At 39.9% G+C, this 18,275-nt stretch overlaps 1 protein-coding gene across 4 annotated transcripts in view; it reads left to right on the top strand.

The window, feature by feature from the left end:
* Positions 1-1,109: 1,109 nt before the first annotated feature.
* The window catches only part of MYO3B (myosin IIIB), a 338,343-nt gene continuing 321,177 nt past the window's right edge, over positions 1,110-18,275 (top strand). For 3 of the 4 annotated variants that reach the window (XM_016165446.2, XM_016165447.2, XM_036237343.1), the window contains exons 1-5: positions 1,110-1,287; positions 2,005-2,139; positions 10,877-10,981; positions 11,221-11,320; positions 13,954-14,030. In XM_016165446.2, the coding sequence (XP_016020932.2) occupies positions 1,141-1,287; positions 2,005-2,139; positions 10,877-10,981; positions 11,221-11,320; positions 13,954-14,030 (564 nt within the window). In that variant the 5' untranslated portion in view covers positions 1,110-1,140. Of the gene's footprint in view, positions 1,288-2,004; positions 2,140-10,874; positions 10,982-11,220; positions 11,321-13,953; positions 14,031-18,275 lie in introns of those variants that run through there. The other variant, XM_036237344.1, reaches the window with a different exon arrangement.

The raw sequence follows: 18,275 nt of genomic DNA, 5'->3' as shown, positions 1-18,275 counted from the left end.
GCCTCCAGGACCCTCTCCTGCTGCCACATTCTATGATTTAATTTCATTTGGACATACCAAATTCCAGCCATTTGTGTGAAAACTATTAACTAATTGGAGCAAAATTAATTTGGTTCTCATTTAGGCAGTGGCTAAAAGTGAAATAGAATAGAAAGTTGTTTGTTAAGGCTTGCCTATTCTGAAGCAAAACTTGGTGCCGCTCTTTTGTAATGGTGAATGACACTTGCTGAGCACTCACTATGCTCACTTTATTCTGTCATCAACTCGTAATCCTTAAGGCAACTCTGTTAAATGGGTTGCATCACCAGTAGCAGCGGCTCCATGATGCAGATGAAGAAGCTGAGGCACAGAGAGATGAGTAACTAGCCCAAGTGTTAGGGCTGGTCAGGACAAGGCAGGATTGTGCAGGCAGTTTGACTTGAGTGCTACTGTGTCACAGCATTGAATTTATAGGGCTCCGTCCTTATTAAATAAGTCAAGTGAGTTTGCAGCTCCTGATTAAGTACTCAGTATGATTCCCACACTAGGCTGGTGCTGAGCTTGGTTAGTCCTTGCAGGACCTAAGACCTGGTCGGCAATGGTTGCTGTGCATTGACCGATGCTTGGTACAGGCACCACATCCTTCCTAGCAGCCAAGACTTTGCACATAGAGGTTGGAGGTTGGTTTCTAGTGCCAATCAAAGAGACCTGGTCATGGTTACCATAACCCTGGGTGCAAATATCTAAGACCTTTGACTTTCAGACTCTTCCCCTGGCAACAGCCTAGAATGACAACTGTCTAGTCGTGACAAAATATCTTCTTTAGCTCTTTTACTCCATCCTGTAGTGTTTATATAATCTTCCTACCCTTTGAAAAATCACGTTTTTAAAAATCATGTTTTTAAAGGTATTTCAGAGTCAAGTTTCTTTCCCGCTAACTTATACTCCCACTTCTTAAGGAGGCTTCAAATCCCCTTTTAAAAAGTATACTTAAAATAGAAAGGGAAAATGAAAAGAAAGTACCATGAGGTTGCTGGTGAAGAAATAAATATATTCTCATTTCGAAAGCCTACTGCCCCCAAACCTGTGATCTGTTGCACATAACAAACTTATCTCCCCACCAGGAAACATTTGTATGGATTGTTTCATTACAACTCCACGATGCTTGGACTTGAATCACTTCCAGATCCCACAGATACCTGGGAAATTATAGAGACCATAGGTAAAGGAACATATGGCAAGGTCTACAAGGTAACTAACAAGAGAGATGGGAGCCTGGCAGCAGTAAAAATTCTGGATCCAATCAGTGTAAGTAAACTGTAACCACGATATAGTATTTCATGAACATTGCGTCTTCAACTTCGTTCCTGGTTCTACAGTTAATTTTCATGAAACCTGGCTTGAAATCTCAAAATGAGTCATGATTTGTCAGCTTAGCTGAATGACCAGACTACCTTTGATGTTAAAACTTGCCTTGACTTTCTGTTTTTTGTCCATTTTACAATGGCCCTCTGGGCTCTTCAAAAGTTATTCCCTTGGAAAGAGTGATATATTTCATTCCCTGGGCTTATACAGAGCCTGGTCTCTTTATAAGTTACAAAGTGATGCAGACCTGTGGCATTCAATCAGCCTCACAACTTTTTTCAGAACCCTGAACATTAAAGTTAAAACGCTGGATGCTGTTTTTCACAGTGAGGTTATAGGTGTCTTACCCTGTGTTGGGTCCCTTTAAGCTACTTCTTCTAACCACTTTGACAATTCTGACATTTTCAAATAAAAAAATATATTTATAATAATATTGTTAAAGATAAACAGATATAATAGATACTTTATTAATATAATAATTAGAAGGGTTTAATTGGGATGCGAATGTCCATCATCAAGTATATTCAATATGAGGTAATAAAGACATTTAAAATACAGAATAAATATGCTTTATTAAGTGATTACTGGATTGCAATGTCATACCTGTACCCTTCCTCACACATTAAACTTATTCATTTTTTTTTTTTGTACCTTGTTTAGGATATGGATGAAGAGATTGAGGCAGAATACAACATTTTGCAGTTTCTTCCTAATCATCCCAATGTTGTAAAGTTTTATGGGATGTTTTACAAAGCAGATCACTGTGTGGGAGGACAGCTGTGGCTGGTCCTGGAGGTAAGAGTCTCGTGTTGGTCGGGTAACCATCCATTCAAACACAGCTCCAGGGGCGAGCAGATGTGTCTTTACCTACATAGTGCAAGAGGCACATTTGAGGAGTTGTTCCCTCCTGTGTGTCATAGGTACCTTGCCAGATGTGACATTCTCCTCCACAGTTCTTACAGGCAGGCTGTGTACTGTGAATGTTCATGTTTCTCTGCCTCAAATGTTTACTAACTTTTTCTTCTAATACCGAATGAATATGGGAATATCGTTGGAAAAGTTTATTTTCTTTCCTAAACTGAGAACATTTTATAGAAAACATGATGGAAACTCATTTTCAAAAATCGTTAGCCCTAGATTTACTCAGCTCACCAAGTTCAGATTTGGCCGTTTAAATTCATTAATCATCATCTTAGCTTGGGTTCCTCGAAACTGATTCTGAGAGCTGTGTACTGCAGGTGTGCAGGAGAGACCTTGCAGGAGATAGACCTGGCAGAAAGTGAAGAACGCAGGGTTGGGCAAGGGAGACATAGAAAAGCAATGTGGTTACAACTGAGGCCTCAGCTCAATCTCTGGGAGACGGAGAGCTGGGATGCCCTTGGCCAAGCTGTCCTGGATTATATCTGCCTCAGCCAATCACTGGCCGCATTCCACCCCGAGAGGGAGTGTGACCTTGGAGAAGGCAGTCCTTATAGCTGGGGGAAATTCCTAGTGAGAAGTGCTGCTGGGAAGTAGGAGCAGGGAGCAGCCAATATCCCCCGCAGTATCTGCTCTGAAGAGGGAATCTGAAAGCACCATTGTATCCACTGTCATCCTGACTTATTTCTCCTTTATTAATAAGAAGGAATGTGTGTATCTGGGTACAAGATTCCCCACAAATCCAATTCCCCATGGGACTAAAATAGAAAGACATAATAATGACCATCTATGAAATTAGCATGTTAGAACAGGTCTATTACTTCGTGCTCATGAGGTCCACCTTGATTTGTTCTGGACTTCGCTTCTCTGAACCAGCACATGCCTCTGTGCTTGAAGTCACATATGTGGTCCAGGAGTGTGTGGACACATGTGAAAGCCTTTAGTGAGAATCTCCAAAGGAGAAGCCGGCCCTTGATTCACTATCCAGTGCCTCTTGTCTGAATCTTCCTCCTGGCTCTGGGAGGGCCTGGGCATGGGGCAACATATACTGGTTGCCATGGCAACCATGTATGGGGAGAATTCATTTATTATATTCAAATGGGATAATATGCAGGAAAACTAATTTGAACATTTCTGTCACATCAATTGTCTTCCTCAGAATATAAAGACGTAAAGGGTTTTGGTTTTCAAAATCATCTTTGTCTGCTTAGTTGACTGCTTATCATATAACACGTTCTCATAGTATTACCTTTTTGATATTATTCCCCACCCCTTCCTTGAGAATATTATAGATTTTATTATGCCAATAAAACTCTAGAATAACAACTTTTGAAATGCTACTCTTCTTGGGACATAGAAAGCATTGTTTCCGGTGTCTGATGATATTCTTCAGCTCAGTAAGACCTTCATGTTTTAAATCTCATTGTAATTCAATATTGGAAGTACGGTGACCAAGAAATCTTAGTTTCTGTTCATTTTTATCCCATGACTCAAAAAAGCTTTGTATTTAAACACAGAGAACTGGAATTTCTAGGAATTTTCTAGGGCCTCTCTTCGATGTGACCAGGCAGGTAAGTGGGCTGCTCATACCTGTAGTCCTTGGGAGAATAAATGTTCTTCCCACGAGCAGTGACCAAAGGTCAGCTCCTCAGGCATGGCCGAGGCAGCCAGAAAGGGCCACAAGTCATCTTGAAAGATGAGAAGGAGCCCAGAACAATGAACTGAGCCTTGCACATATGTTCTCCTGCAGACTGTCCTTTGCTTTTTCAGGGTGACCACAGACAGATAATGAGGCTACCCTGAGGCACTGAATTATTCATACCTTGGCAATACAATATGCTGACATTTATGCCTTCTGCAAGTTGTTTTGGTCCATGACAAAGTTGATGGTAAAGGGATATTCTCGGTTTTTTCTGACCCCGAATGGGCCCTCTATGCCAGGCTGCTGGGTAGTTATTTAGATCTGTCCACTGGCTCCAATACACACTTATAGAAACAGGGATCGATTCCTGGTCTCATAGAATTGGCAGGAACAGAGGCCCAAGGGAGTGACCAGCCTCTAGTAACACAGTGAGTTACTGACAGAACTGGAGGGAGAACCACACTTCGCAGTTTGTTCCCATCGCTCACTGCTGTGGTGCTGTCTGCTGGGCCCTGGGAACACAGACACGGGCAGGGCTGGGGCCGTCTGGCTGGGATGCAGCAGTTCCCAGTCTCTGGCTCTCTCTGTCTCTCTCTCTCTCTCCCTCTCCCTCCCTTTCTCCTTCCCTCTCACTCTCCGTTCTTCCCTTCTCTCTCCCTCCCTTCCTCCCTCTCTCTCTTTCTCTCTTACACACACAGTGGGATGACCATGATGTCCACACAGCACCCTGACCATTTTACTCCCTCTGCAGCTTTAAAGGAGTGCCTTAGGAGACTCACACAACAAAATTATGATCTGTTTAATATTGTTCTCCTCGTCCTGTATATTGAAAATAAATTTATGTTGTCTTTTTCTCCCCTTGCTGAAGGAGATGAAAGACCAATAAGCAACTATTCCACTGAGCAATTCTAAAGGATAGAAAAATGTTATTAATAACCCACTTAAATCACCACAGCTCTGAAAACAAAAGCAAATAAAAATGTCATTTCTGAAATTCATTACTAATTGTTAGCAGAAAGTAAACTGAAGCCTTCTTTCTTGACAGACACCTATGATGTAAAGAAAAAGCACTCATCCATAATAATATTTTGGAAAATTTGTGAATAAATTTAATTCTAAATGAACATTAAATTTTAAAAAACTTTGAGTCCCATTATCTCTCACCTAAATGAGTTGTAAAAAGAATTTAGACCTTTAAGAAAAACACAATACTCAGAAAAAATACGTAGTATGCGCTAAGGTGTGAACTACACTTTGTCCTTTTTCCTTTCAACATAAAACCTTCAGCGGGTAGATACTATTAATTTCAGCATGAATCACATGTTCAACTTAAAAGAAATGGTTTGGAATCTGGAGTCACTAGTAAACGACGCTGTAAAGCAAAAAAACCAAATAAATAAACCCCAAACTTTTTATATGTATATTTTTTAAATGCCAGTTTATTAATTACTTTTTATACTACATATACTTAATTTTTTTAAACATTTTTTAATTTTCCCCCTCTCTCCACCCCTCTTTTCTGGTAGCCACTAGTCCATTGTCCATGTCCATGAGTCTCTGTTTAAAACTTCTTATATTTTTAAACCAGATAAAAGAACTCATTTTTTTTTGTTTTTTAATTAATTTGCTTTTTCTCCTAGAAATCTATGTATAAGTTTAGTAACTAAGCAGGGTTGGGGTGGGAGTTGGGGATGGAGCAGGGACACCTTTGAGGCCCTAGAAAGTCCAGAATAGGCCGAGTATCACTGCAAGTGTTATACTTTAAATGATTCACCTATCGACATTGTGGCATGAATCAAATTGATCACATTAACAAATGAGGTTATAGTAGGACTCTGATGGTCTGGAACATAGAACTGATAAGTTTTGATTGGCCAGAGATGGTTACAAAGCACTGACTCAGGTGGCTGATTCTGGCAGGACTGTAGAACGAGAGTCCCTGGAGTGCTGGGTCAGAAGAAAGGTATGGATCACTCAGATGTGGAGAAGCAAGGAGGAACTGTGAAATGGGACAGAGTTGTATCCTACATACATGTGCTATATGTGTTCAGCAAAAGCAAGAGAGTTAGAAGCTGGGGAGTGGAGCGATTCTGCCCACCCACCATTCTACTCGATAAGCACACGCCCCAGAGAGAGATTGAGGTGGGAGGTGGGCGTTGCGGGGCCCACCTACCACTTGCGCTGCAAGCATCTCCCCACTCCGATTTGAACACTACAGTAGCAAGTGACATAGTTTTCATTCTTCTAAGTATAAGCAGTGATTTTACCTGATATCAGAAAAATAAACACAATCTGTCCTAAAAGTGTGGAGGAAAAATATATGTTGTTCTGGCCTTACTGAGAGGTGGATAGTGTCCAACGGGGTGCTTCCAAAGGCAAATTCTAGACCAATTTTGATGATCTTTGATTTTTGCTTTATGCCCCCTCTCTTCCAACACCCCTGAAAGATAAAGTCCACTGAACGAAGGACACTGAAAAGAAATTCCCCTTAATGCTGCATTCTGACTATGTCAAATCAACTTGCCAGTACGGAATCCACTTGCAAGTTGGAGCTTCAACTAGTATAAAGTTCTGGGGATTGTATCGCATGGGGCTTTTTAATAACACAGAGGAAAGTTGATGGCATATTGAGCAAGGAACATTTTATTGCTTGAAATTATGACCTTCTTAGTAAATGCACATACTGTGATTGAATCAATATTCAACGATGTTTTGGAAAATGTGGTATGTAAATGATTTTTCTATTTTTCTTGGTTTGGAGCAAAATGCTTATTAAATTCTAGATGCATTCAACTGCCACGTTTCCTCAACGCTGAGGGCGGCGTAGGGAGGAATGCAGGCATGGAGACACGCCTCTGTGTTTGAATCTGACGGCTGGCAGAGTGGGTGGGAATAACGGGCTCCACGTGCCAACCCTCAGGGGTGGAGCAGGAGGCCTGGTTGTCTTCTTAAAACTCTAAAGGGGATTATTTTATTCCATGCATTTAAATATAATTTTTTTTCATGCTTTTAAAATATTCAGTTCATTTCACTGAACATTGACCCTGGTTAGACAATATAAGTCTATGTCTGCTTCGCTTTTTGACATCCTCCCTCCCCTCCCTGAAACTGCTTTCTCTATAACCCACAAGCTGCCCTTTAGAACTTTGCTGGTGGGCTTATCAACTTTACAAGACAACTTCCTCTAAAGTTGCCTTGAGCAGTTTAATGATATGTTTTTTGTGAATCACAGGCAGTCAGACAGCTCTTCAACTCAGACATTTAGAGAACAAAAGGCACTGACTAAGATCCTATTGTTGTTTCTAAACCCACAGCTGAGTTTTGATCCTGCTAACAAAATGGCTGCTCTTAATCCCTTCATAGGTTCTAGAGCTATGAAGAAAGTTATAAGTTGTCTACTTATATAAAATATCGCTGAGTAGGCTCCTGTTGAAAAAAAAATGGCTACATTTAAAGTAGGGCAGGAGAGAGAGTGAAATGAGGTTTCAAGGGAAAATTCCAGGGTTGAGTTAGCTTGGATCATCACCCAGCATTTAATTTAAGTTTTATCTGGGCAGAATTTTAATCATGTGCTTGCAATTCAGTAAAGCAAGTGCCTCCCTGAGAGGGAAACCAGGCTGGTGAGTGGTTCTGATGAAGGGGTAGTAATGCTTTGCATTCCAATTACTGCTTTGGCTTTAGTGGATCAAAGAAGTTTATTGATATTTCCCTTATTCTCACAAGATCCCTAGACTCTGTCTCTTCTTCACTTTCTACATATAGCTGGTCAGAAATCTTTGTCTGTTCTGCCTCATAAAAGCCTCCTCATGACTCTTGACTTTTTGACTTCTTGGTTACTTCAATACCTCCTGATAGGTGTCCAGCTCTGGTTTCTTCCTATTCTGTCTACCTTTTATTCAATTTGCTACTCAAGTCATCTTTCTAGAATGCAAATCTGAACAGAGCCCTCCTGTCTAAAACTTGTCAATAGCTTACCCTTCCTATCTAATGGTATATTATGGTATCATAATACATGTGTGTAAAGTAATAAAGCCCATATTCCTTAGCAGGGCAGACCTGTCATTCCCTGTTCCCCACCTTTCTTCCACCTCTCCCTGCCCTAGGATCCTGACATCCTTGGTCCCATCAGAATTCTCTCTCTCTCCTCTCTCTCTCTCTCCCACCTCTCTCTCTTCTCTCTCTCTCCCACCTCTCTCTCTCTCTCTCTCTCTCTCTCTCTCTCTCTCTCAATCTCCCCTCATTCTTTCATGTTCCCTTCCTTTGCACATGATGTTCCTTTTCCAGAGATGCCCTTCCCCTTCTTGTCCACTTTTTCTCAACTCATTTGTCCTGCAAACTCATTGTAATTGCTACATCCTCTAAAGATTTCCCAGACTGTTCCCTCTTCACCCTACCTCAGCAGACATTGCCATTCCCTCTTTGGTGCCTCCGTACTTCCTCAGGCACACCCCTAGTTCCACATGCCATACTCTAATTACTCCTCTGTCCACTCCTGACAGTGGGCTCTTTGAGGTAGAGACCATCGAATTCATGTTCGAGAAACGGTTATAAACTGGACAGTCACAAACTCTTGAGAGCAAAGAAGTAACTTTCTATTTAATAACTGAACTTGATTTTGTTCTCGAGCCCCACCCCCCAGCATGCCTAGAAGAGACAACTGATTTTAACTCATTCTGTGAAACTTGGTTCAATTGAGCCACTCCTTTGTGAAGAGGCAAATTCTAGCATTTATATCCCATTTTTACAGTATCTCTTTGTCCTTCTTATTCAAACTCTAGCCTTGTCCCTGTCCCCAAATGGAGCATGAAGTTCTGAATCTCCTGCAAGTCACCAGCAGACTGTAGGGAACTGAGATAACTCCAGGCTCGGCTGACCTCACTGTGCTATACTGCCATTTCCGCTCAGCTCCGACATACCTTCACTGGTGTGAGGCATGCCTATGAGGAGAGGCCTCCCCTTAGATTTGCAAATGAAAAGAGGCTCATAATAAACTGAAGTTTCTATTGTTACTTTCTTACATAGACTTCCCCCTACCCCCCAAGAGGGAGTATCCTCCCTCTAGTCTTATTCTTTCAAGCTCTCCAAGCTCTATGCCACCTACCCCCGAAGGGCTTTTCTTTCTCATGGGTTGAAAACGTCCCTTACGTCACATCCTATGTTCTTCCATGATCATCATTTGATGCTCTGGTCAATTCTCTAATTTTTGTTCCATAGAATATAGAATCTAGTTTGGGGAGTCTTGAGGAAATTATTTTGTCTCTGTCAAAAGTACAGCTTTTAAGACTATTCTATGAGTCATGGCCTGGAAGTTCATTCATTGCTCAAGAGGGTATTACACTGAACATTGGATGTTATTTGCCATTTCAGGGTCATGTAAGACACAGTTGGAATCAAAAGAATGTGAAATCCTTTAGAAAATATTACCCTGGTACTCAACAGTAGGACCATCAGAGCGATCACTGTTGAGTTAAAAGTTGCACCTGACATTGGTAGAAAGTGGATTCCAAGGACACTTTATCCAAACTCATGGAACCATCATAGACTTCAATGCATTTCACTGCTTCTAGGGCCCCTCCTAAATCATTCTTGAGAGGTAGTAACTTTATCCTAGTTTTGAAGACTCCTAATGCTATTTTAGATTTTTAGTCACATGCACTTGCTTATGACAATTTAAATGGTAAACACAGGCAGATTCAGTTCCAGGTTACCTTGACTGCTAAAGTGTGTGCAAGGTATCTGCCATGTGTGTAGCAGGGAATGATATACACATCAAATAAAAACATCTGCTCACCCTTTATTAAAACATTGCAGATGTTCATAATTAGAATCTAATACATCCAAATGTATTATTATCTTGATAATAATCGGAAAGGTGCTAATCTATGTTCCCTCAAATTTTCTTGCTTATGGAAAGCCAGTTGACTCAAGCAGCCACAACCCAAGGAAACACCCATGGTTTACTAGTTAACTCTTTCCCAAATTTCAGATAAAGTGCCAGAAGGAAACCTTGGTCTCTAAAGTAGGGTCTTAAGCTTTTTAAAGGCAAAGATAGCTCTGAGAATCTGATGTAAGCTCTGAATTTTTTTCAGTAGAAAAGTACAAGATGCATATACACACTGCCTGCAATTTCAAGGTATTTATGTGCATTGCTCAAACCAGTTGGGAACTCTTGATTTAAGATGGCATGTAGCAAACCCAAACCTGCACATCGACTTATGCAGTTCATAAAAATTATTCAAGAGAACTCTTAAATTGCTGCAAAAGTGCAGTATGCCTGGTTTATGTACTCTCGAATCTCAGTAATGTACAATACACTATAAAGAAAAAATATGCAGGATATACTTTTACTATGTTTTTAATTACAGGAAAAAAAAAAAAGAACATAAAGTTGCTGAATGCCCAAAGTTGAATATGAGAAGGTTAAATGCACATGTGATGCAATTGCACTTCATAAATTTGACATGCAGTGGCAACTCTAGAAAGAGCGCTGGTTGGGCTCCTGTTGCCTGCAGTGCCGGCACTGGAAGGTTTGAAATGAAATTTATTCCCTTCCAGGTATCAAGGGCATCCCTCTTGCCTCTTCTGGTCTTTTCTTATTCTCAAAATGCATGTTTTAAAAAATAGACAATATTCACATAACATGAAAAATATCCAATAAGGCATCATGCTTTCTCTTTTAAATTTCTAAATAATGACTTATGCTTTTATATTTTTACTTGACAATTAGAAAGTCAACTTTTTGGACATCTACTTTCATTCATAAATCCTCACCTTGAATAGACACACACACACACACACACACACACACACACACACACACACAATTAGATTTGCCTCTGTAACGGAAATTTAAAGTTTAGTTATTCTGAACTGGAGTTTTGCAATCTGCAGATTTCCTTTTATTCTTAACGTGTTTTTCTTTTCTTTTTGCATGTGTTCTGCTGTCTCTTTCCCTGGCACCTCCTCTCGCAGCTGTGTAATGGGGGCTCGGTCACAGAGCTTGTCAAAGGTCTGCTCAGGTGCGGCCAGCGTTTGGATGAAGCAGTGATCTCCTACATCTTATATGGGGCCCTGTTGGTAAGAATGTCTGTCGAGCTGGGGATGACAGCAGAGGGGCGATTTGTCATCACTTGGATCCTAATTGCATATTAACAAGGGGAAATCTCCATAAAATACACAAGGTGTATAACAGCAGGGAGGTTAGCTGAATGTGGACTTCGATTGGATTTTTAATAGTAGGGTAATTGTTTTAAAATAACCATGCAAAATTTCCCTTTCTCTTTCTTGTTGTTTGGTGGTGGCGGGATGCCTTGCAGGGCCTTCAGCATTTGCACAATAACCGAATCATCCACCGTGATGTCAAGGGGAATAACATTCTTCTGACAACAGAAGGAGGAGTTAAGCTCGTTGACTTTGGTAATGACTGCCTGTCGTTTGTTTTCTTGATGTGTGCAGTTTAGCCAAGGGCGACAATTTATTGCAGTCTCAGAAGACTGGGGCCTCTCTGCGAAACCATAGGCTGAGGGACTTTTCTAGTCTCATATAGGCTGATGAGTAGGGGGTTTACCAGATGGATCACCCTAGGAGATGCTGTTTGTTAATCTATTTTCAGGTTTAGAAGCAATTTTATTAGAGTTAGAAAATAGAAGTGTTTCAAAAGAAGAATCTGACAGGAAAACTTTTTGCTTTTCTGGGAAGAATTTCACATCTCAAGGCAATTGTCTATAATTTACATTTTGTCATTTCTTCTTTTGCATATGAAAAGAGAAAGCAGTTTGTTCTTTTAAATGACTTTCTCTAGCCTTAGGCATACTTATTCCCAGTGAGCAGAAGGTAAACTAGTCCTTTGGGTCTGGGAACTAACATCCCTTTAAATTGTGATTATTGCTGCTACACGTGAGGCTGGTTGAACTGGAAACATTAATAGAAAATGGAAGCGTGAGAATAAACGCTGAACAATATTACCTAGGGCAGAGAACCATTAAATATTTTCTTGCAACACTCATGTATTGATATTCACAAACAAACAAACCACTTGGTCTTCCTTTCTAAGTTTATTGAATGGTTTAATCTCTAAATGAGTTCAATAACAGTTAGCACTTCAGTATGATTGTTGCAAATAATGAGAAATCATTTACAGAAGCACTTTTTAAAATGTTCTTTATCAATATTAACATAGCAGAAGAAAAGACTGTTGATTTTGAATAGTCATTGCTTTATTGGTAAGAAAGAATTCAGTGTTAAAATGTGTTGTATTGGTGAATCATTTGCTCAAAAGAAATTACTCAAAAATGCATGAGATTACTTTAGGTGAATTGGTCCACTTACTAAAGAGTAAGCAAAGAAAAATAGCAGAGGGGGGGCATTTTGTTTAATTCTTATGCTCTTCTTTCTACATGAGGAATGGTATACCTCCACACATGTGCTGTGTGTATGACATCGGAGGTGTATTTTCCACACAGTCCTGGGGGCAGTGAATATGTTGTGAGGGAGAGTCTAGAAAGATGAGGATGTGGAGCAGTGCCAATTTATCCACTCGTCAGCTTTGTAATTTGTCATGAGGGTAAAGGCTCCTAATCTTTCCAACAGAAGGTTCATGATCTTCCAGTTGCTGTGCAAGAAATTTCTAGAAATTAAACACAGAAAAGTATAGTTTTGTTTTTGTTTTTGTTTTTTAAACCAAAGTTGTAGTGAAGGACTGGGTAAAATAGGAAATTATCCGTGGCCAATAGAGTTTATAGAGGCTTCTTTGGCTTTCTAATGAAAAGAATGCAAACAGCTGTCTTCTACATGTATCCCTACCCCAAAAGAACCAATGGTTCCTTGGCAAATCTATGCCTAATGTTTTCAAAGGTGAGCCCTTTGCTAATGAACATAGGTATCCAGGTTTCTAAGTTCTGTCATCAAGAGCATTAGTGGCAACCCTTATTCTGGTAAGGGCTGCACTCAATTTCTGCTTGGTATAAAAGAATACCTTATATTTATAAAATATTTTACAATTTATAAATCATCTTCATATTTGTTCTCTTTTTTTTAGTCTTTAAGAGGCCCCCTTTGTGTTAGCGGTGATGAGTATCTTTACCTCTAGTTTAAAGATGAGAAAACTGAGGCTTAGAGTGAGGTGGTCTGTGAGAGGTTACACAATTAGGAAAAGGCATAACAGAGATGAAAAACATCTTCTGACTCCTGGTCCAGCGTACCTTTACGTTTACTTTATTCCTTGATGGTATATAAAGGGAGCTGGCTCAAGGCTAAGACAGATAAAGTTCATTGGAATTATGTTAAAATTCAGGTTCCTTAACATAGAGCCTACAAAATAATAATATTAGTCAATTTCTTTTTTCATTTGATAAACATAGTTTTCTTGCTGGTTTTCTGGGCTTCTAGGTAAGATAAGGCACTAAAAACATTTTATGTCTACACCGATGCTGTATTATAGATAATACATGCCAATTTTCTTTCTCCATAAAATGAAGCATCATTTTAAGAAAGAAATCACCTGAAATATATTGGAAATATAATAGGAATATAGTTGAGGTCGATCCTAGTTGTCGATATTTTCTTTTGATTCCAATTTTGCAGCAACATGGATAGGAATATTCATTAGGGAAAAAAATATTCTAGTGATATAGGTAGAGTGATAAATGCTCTCACACAGCTCAGCAAACTGCAAGCTGTCAGCCAAATCTAACCTGTCTCCTATTTGTTTATTTTATTTTATTTTATTTTTATGGCATGTGAGCTAAGACTGGTGTTTACATTTTTAGATGTTCCGGAAAAAAATCAAAAGAAGAATGTTTTATGACACATGAAAATTATATGCATCCATAAATAAATTTTTATGGAAACATGGCCACAACCATTTGTTTCTGTGTTCTCTATGGCCACTTTTGCACTTTAATGGCTAAGTCGGGTAGTCATGACAGAGACCATATAGCTCAAAAACCCTAAAATAATTATTATCTGACCTTTTATGGAAAAAGTTTGCCAGTCCCTCGTCTAACATCATCCTCTGCTCACTGCTCATTTATGGCACCTTTTCATTACAGGTGTCTCAGCTCAACTCACTAGTACACGTCTACGGAGAAACACATCTGTTGGCACCCCATTCTGGATGGCCCCTGAGGTAAGCAGAAGCATCGATTTCTTTGTATTTCTTGAGCTCCTTGATACCATGTCTTTTTCTGGGTAAGCCATATGCTTCACAAAATTTTCAGGAAGAAGAAAATTCTCTGTCTTTATTGAATTGTAAGAGTTCTGGTTTGGTGAGTGATAATGATAACACTTAATCTCAGAAAAACAGGATTAGGTCACAGCTAACCTGCAGGTTACCTTCATGCAATTAGAAAAAGGTGCCCCCTCCAGAAAATCCAGCCCTCTTCAGGGGTCATGGCTTGGCCTCATTCAGCCTCTGTGTAAATTATAAAAAGTCACTTTCCCTGGATAGATGCAGCCCCAGTGACACATGGCTTGGTGAAGAGACGTGTTTCAGCTCCAAGTGGTCCACAGAACCGTCTGTGGTAGTCTTGTCTTTTGTTAGTTTGTTCTGTGTTGTTTTGTTTCCGTTACCAGGAACATAGTAACTAGTCTTGTATAGTTTTTTATTTCCCAATTAAACCTAGGATTGGTCCTAATTTAGTTTTGGCATCATCATGGGACCCTCTGTGAGATGATGCACGTAGAAGTTTGGAGAATCTTCCAGCTGAATAAAGCATACCCTGAAACAGGTACAGTTTTACTTGTCACGTCAGTGTTTCATTCCACAATATGCTGACCTGTGCCCGAGAGCAGCTCTGTAGGTTAAGCAAATGGGTTCTTTTAATAAGAAGACACAGGCAGCCATCTCCTTGGAGGTGTTCCCATCTCCACTCTCCCCACGGTTGTCCTTCCTCTGTGTGACTGCCAAGGTGATCTCCTGACATAGTAATTGGTTCACATCAATCTGCTAAAATTTCTTCAATGTCTCCCCATCATCTATGGCCCTCTCTTTCATATCTGGGTAAGGCACAGATCCATTTTAGAGAAAAAGAACAACTCTGCAGATTCCAGTGTTTACTTATCTTCAATGTTCCTTAAGTAGATTTTTAAAAATATGGAACTAGAAATAACCTCCTAGCCACTTATATTTATAGAACTATAAAACTAAAAGGAAAAATGAATGTATTATGAATAAACTACAAAAAAATTTATTATGAAAAAAACATTCAAGTCAGCAGCTTTAATTTAGTGAGACAAATGACATTGTTTTGTGAAACTCAGTTGCCCTTTGCAATGTGAATGTGTTTCAGAGCATGACAGCACAGATGATTTTATTTTGCCATACTTACTTTACTCCCATGTACCCATGCAGTGAACCAGTTCTCCCATCGCTTTACTCTGTTTCGGCTAGTGTCATCTCTTTGTTCAAACAGCATCTCCTTTGGCCTCTAACTGGTATATCTCTGTTGGCTTGGTGCCAGCTTAATAAGAAACATAAACACGGGCACTGAAATGTATGGCAAATGGTCATCTAGATGATCTGGAATATATTTTTACCACTATTCTTCTCATTTTATTATTATTAATAAAATTATCATTGAAACAAAAACAAAACAAAAATTTTTATAGGGCTCTCATGAACCCCATTTTGAGAAACACTGCAGGACAAAGTCAAAAGCCCTTTGGATGGCGAACGAACCTTTCATATTCCAGTTCTTATTTATTTACTCAGCCTCATCTCAGGTTATTTTTCTCCAGTTTACTTGTGCTTAATCCCTCAACAGGTAATTCTCCAAATCCACCCTGTTAATCATCCCTTTAAACCCTTCCATGTATTGTTGTATCATCTGGAGTGGCCCTCAGAACCCTGGAAAATTCCTCTTCAGTCTTCAAGTCTCAGCTCAAGTGTGTGTCCCCTGGGAAACCTACCCTTCTCCCTGGCCAACACTGAGGCTCCTATCCCTAGGTTTCCACTGCAGTCTTTACACCCTCCATTAGCACACCATGACCTACCTCACTATTGTAATTGTTGGCAGGCAGGTTTCCCAACCGGACCCCGAGCTCTGGCAAGGACTTGGGATCCCCAGCTCTCAGCATAGTGCTTGATACAGAGTAGAGACTCAATAAGCATCCGTTGGATGAATAAATCCATTGGCTAAAAAAAAAAAAAAAAAAGCCAAAAAAGAAGGTGAATTCGGAAGGCCCTTTGAGGACAGCTTTACAACTACTGGTATTAGCAAATTTCTCTGTAGATTTTAATTGATCTGTTATTAAAGAGAAGCATAACAGAGGCTACTCAACTCAAATATGGGGTGCCATAATAAGGGAGATGGTGTTCCTCTTCTAAGCCACAGGAAGCCAATGTTCTTGGAATCACAAAATTTCATGTGAGAAGCTTGCCTTTCACTTTGTACATTTCTCGTGAAGTGTTCGTGACTTTTCAGTTTCAGCTAGGTTGAATAAAATATGTGAAGGATTTCTATAGGGAGCAGTTTAGTGGTCTACAGTGAGCTTCTATTGCTCTGATTGCCTGGAACTTGTTCCTTCCTTGGCAGGAAAAAGCCAGTGTCTCATCTTACCTGATGTAGAGAATAAAGGAGTAGGCAGATTATGGTGTGGAGAACTTGACAGTGCTTTTCAGGAGCAAGTGCCTGATTGCTCTGTGTAAGCCTCAAAGTTTCTGTCAGGATGTGTACCTGTATCTAGTATGCCTAGTGGTCCAGGCTGCAGTTCTTGGGACTCAAGCCTACACGATCCTTATGTTTTTATTTTCCGAATGGAAGATGACTCTGGCAAAGCCTCTTTTTGCTCATAATCCTCTGTAAGGGTGTCCATAGGAACATTTGTTCAGTTCAACAAACCATCATACTCTCTACTGTGAGCAAGGCCTTTGGTTCAGGAACACTCCTTGAAAGTATAATCAGTAGTGGTTCAAATAAAAGGGTCTTCATCTTGTGGAGGCATAGAAATATATCTTTTCTTTCACCTTCTAAGTTCTACTAGCTGGGCTAATACTCAAATCAACAGAGACAGATGAACAGGGGAAAATGTACAAAGTTTATTACAGATGTATGTGCCCAGGGTGTCATATGAGACCCAAAGACCTACTGGGCAATTGAGACTTATATGTCATTCTAGAATTAAGGAGAAAGGGAGGGGAGGGGGGAGTGGAGGAGGAGCGCATAGTAGTTTGGGACTTCAAAAGGGCAGGAAGGCAATTTACACGGAGATGGGAAAGCAAATGTTTTGTGAATAAATGTTGTCTGGGCCATCTTTAACAATGGGGCACAGAGAGGACTATGAACAAATGGGCTTTACTAGGTTCCTCCCTTTCTACCAGGCTCAGTTCAGATGAATCTATAGTTATCTATGATGATACATCCCTTCCTAGAGCAGGTAGTCTATCTAAATTCCTTTTAGGCAGTTGGGGAAGGTCAAATGTTGTTTCTGATTCTTTAAAAACCAGTTTAAAATCCATATCCCAAAAGGTATATTTTGGGATGGCAAACTCTGCTTTCCTTCCATATGGTGGCCTGCATAGTGTCTTGACCATAATATGCTTTCACTTCTGCTTGTGTGAATAAGTAGTATTTAGATTAAATATGACAACAGTGCATGCATGCATGCCAGTGCCAGTGGAATAAAACCATTGCAGGTGACCAGTGCTTTTATTTTGAAAATGCAGCCGATCCTATTTTATTTTTGAGATATTGAATCAAATTATTCTTTTCTCATTTTTATTTCCATTTCTATTTCACCAGCTTGAGTACCTGCAATATTTAATTCTAATAGGCGATACTACAAACCAGGTAGCTAATGGAATGTGACCATGCCACAATCAAATGCTGACGAGCGGTACAAATGCAGAGCCCGCTGAGGCAGCCCGAAGCTGCGGCTTGAATTGACTATCATATTGTCAACATTCTCCACTTATTTCCTCTCACCGCCTCATTTGGACACTATGAAAGTTGGAAAACAATGGATAAAAGCAGTATTGACTCAGCAGTGTAGGAGAAGAAAAGTTCTAGGTTGCACAATTAGTTTTAGTACTTTGAAACAAAGCTGCTGGAGAAATATGGCCTGGCATAGTAAAACGGTTTGTCTGAAAGTCAAGATCAGTACAATTGTTTACAAACTGGGTGTGTAAGTAGCATACTGTGACTAGGAGAAGATTATTTTAAGAGGGGAAGGAAAACATGAAACATAGAATCTATTTAACAGATTATCCTGAGCAAAATTACTTGAACAACAGGAAATTAAGTTTTTTGTGTAATCTTATAAGTGCAGAAGTAGGTAGTTCCACAATTTATTAATTCAGTAGCCCAGTGAAGCCATCAAAAACCCAGGTTCTTAAATTTCCCCAGCTGTGAGCACTGCAAGTGGTGTGGCTTCA

The sequence above is a fragment of the Rousettus aegyptiacus genome, unplaced genomic scaffold, assembly GCF_014176215.1.
Source record: "Rousettus aegyptiacus isolate mRouAeg1 unplaced genomic scaffold, mRouAeg1.p scaffold_m13_p_2, whole genome shotgun sequence".
In the NCBI taxonomy this organism is placed as follows: Eukaryota; Metazoa; Chordata; class Mammalia; order Chiroptera; family Pteropodidae; genus Rousettus; species Rousettus aegyptiacus.
The sequence above is the reverse complement of the archived record's forward strand: the minus strand, read 5'-3'. Positions and strand labels throughout refer to the sequence as shown.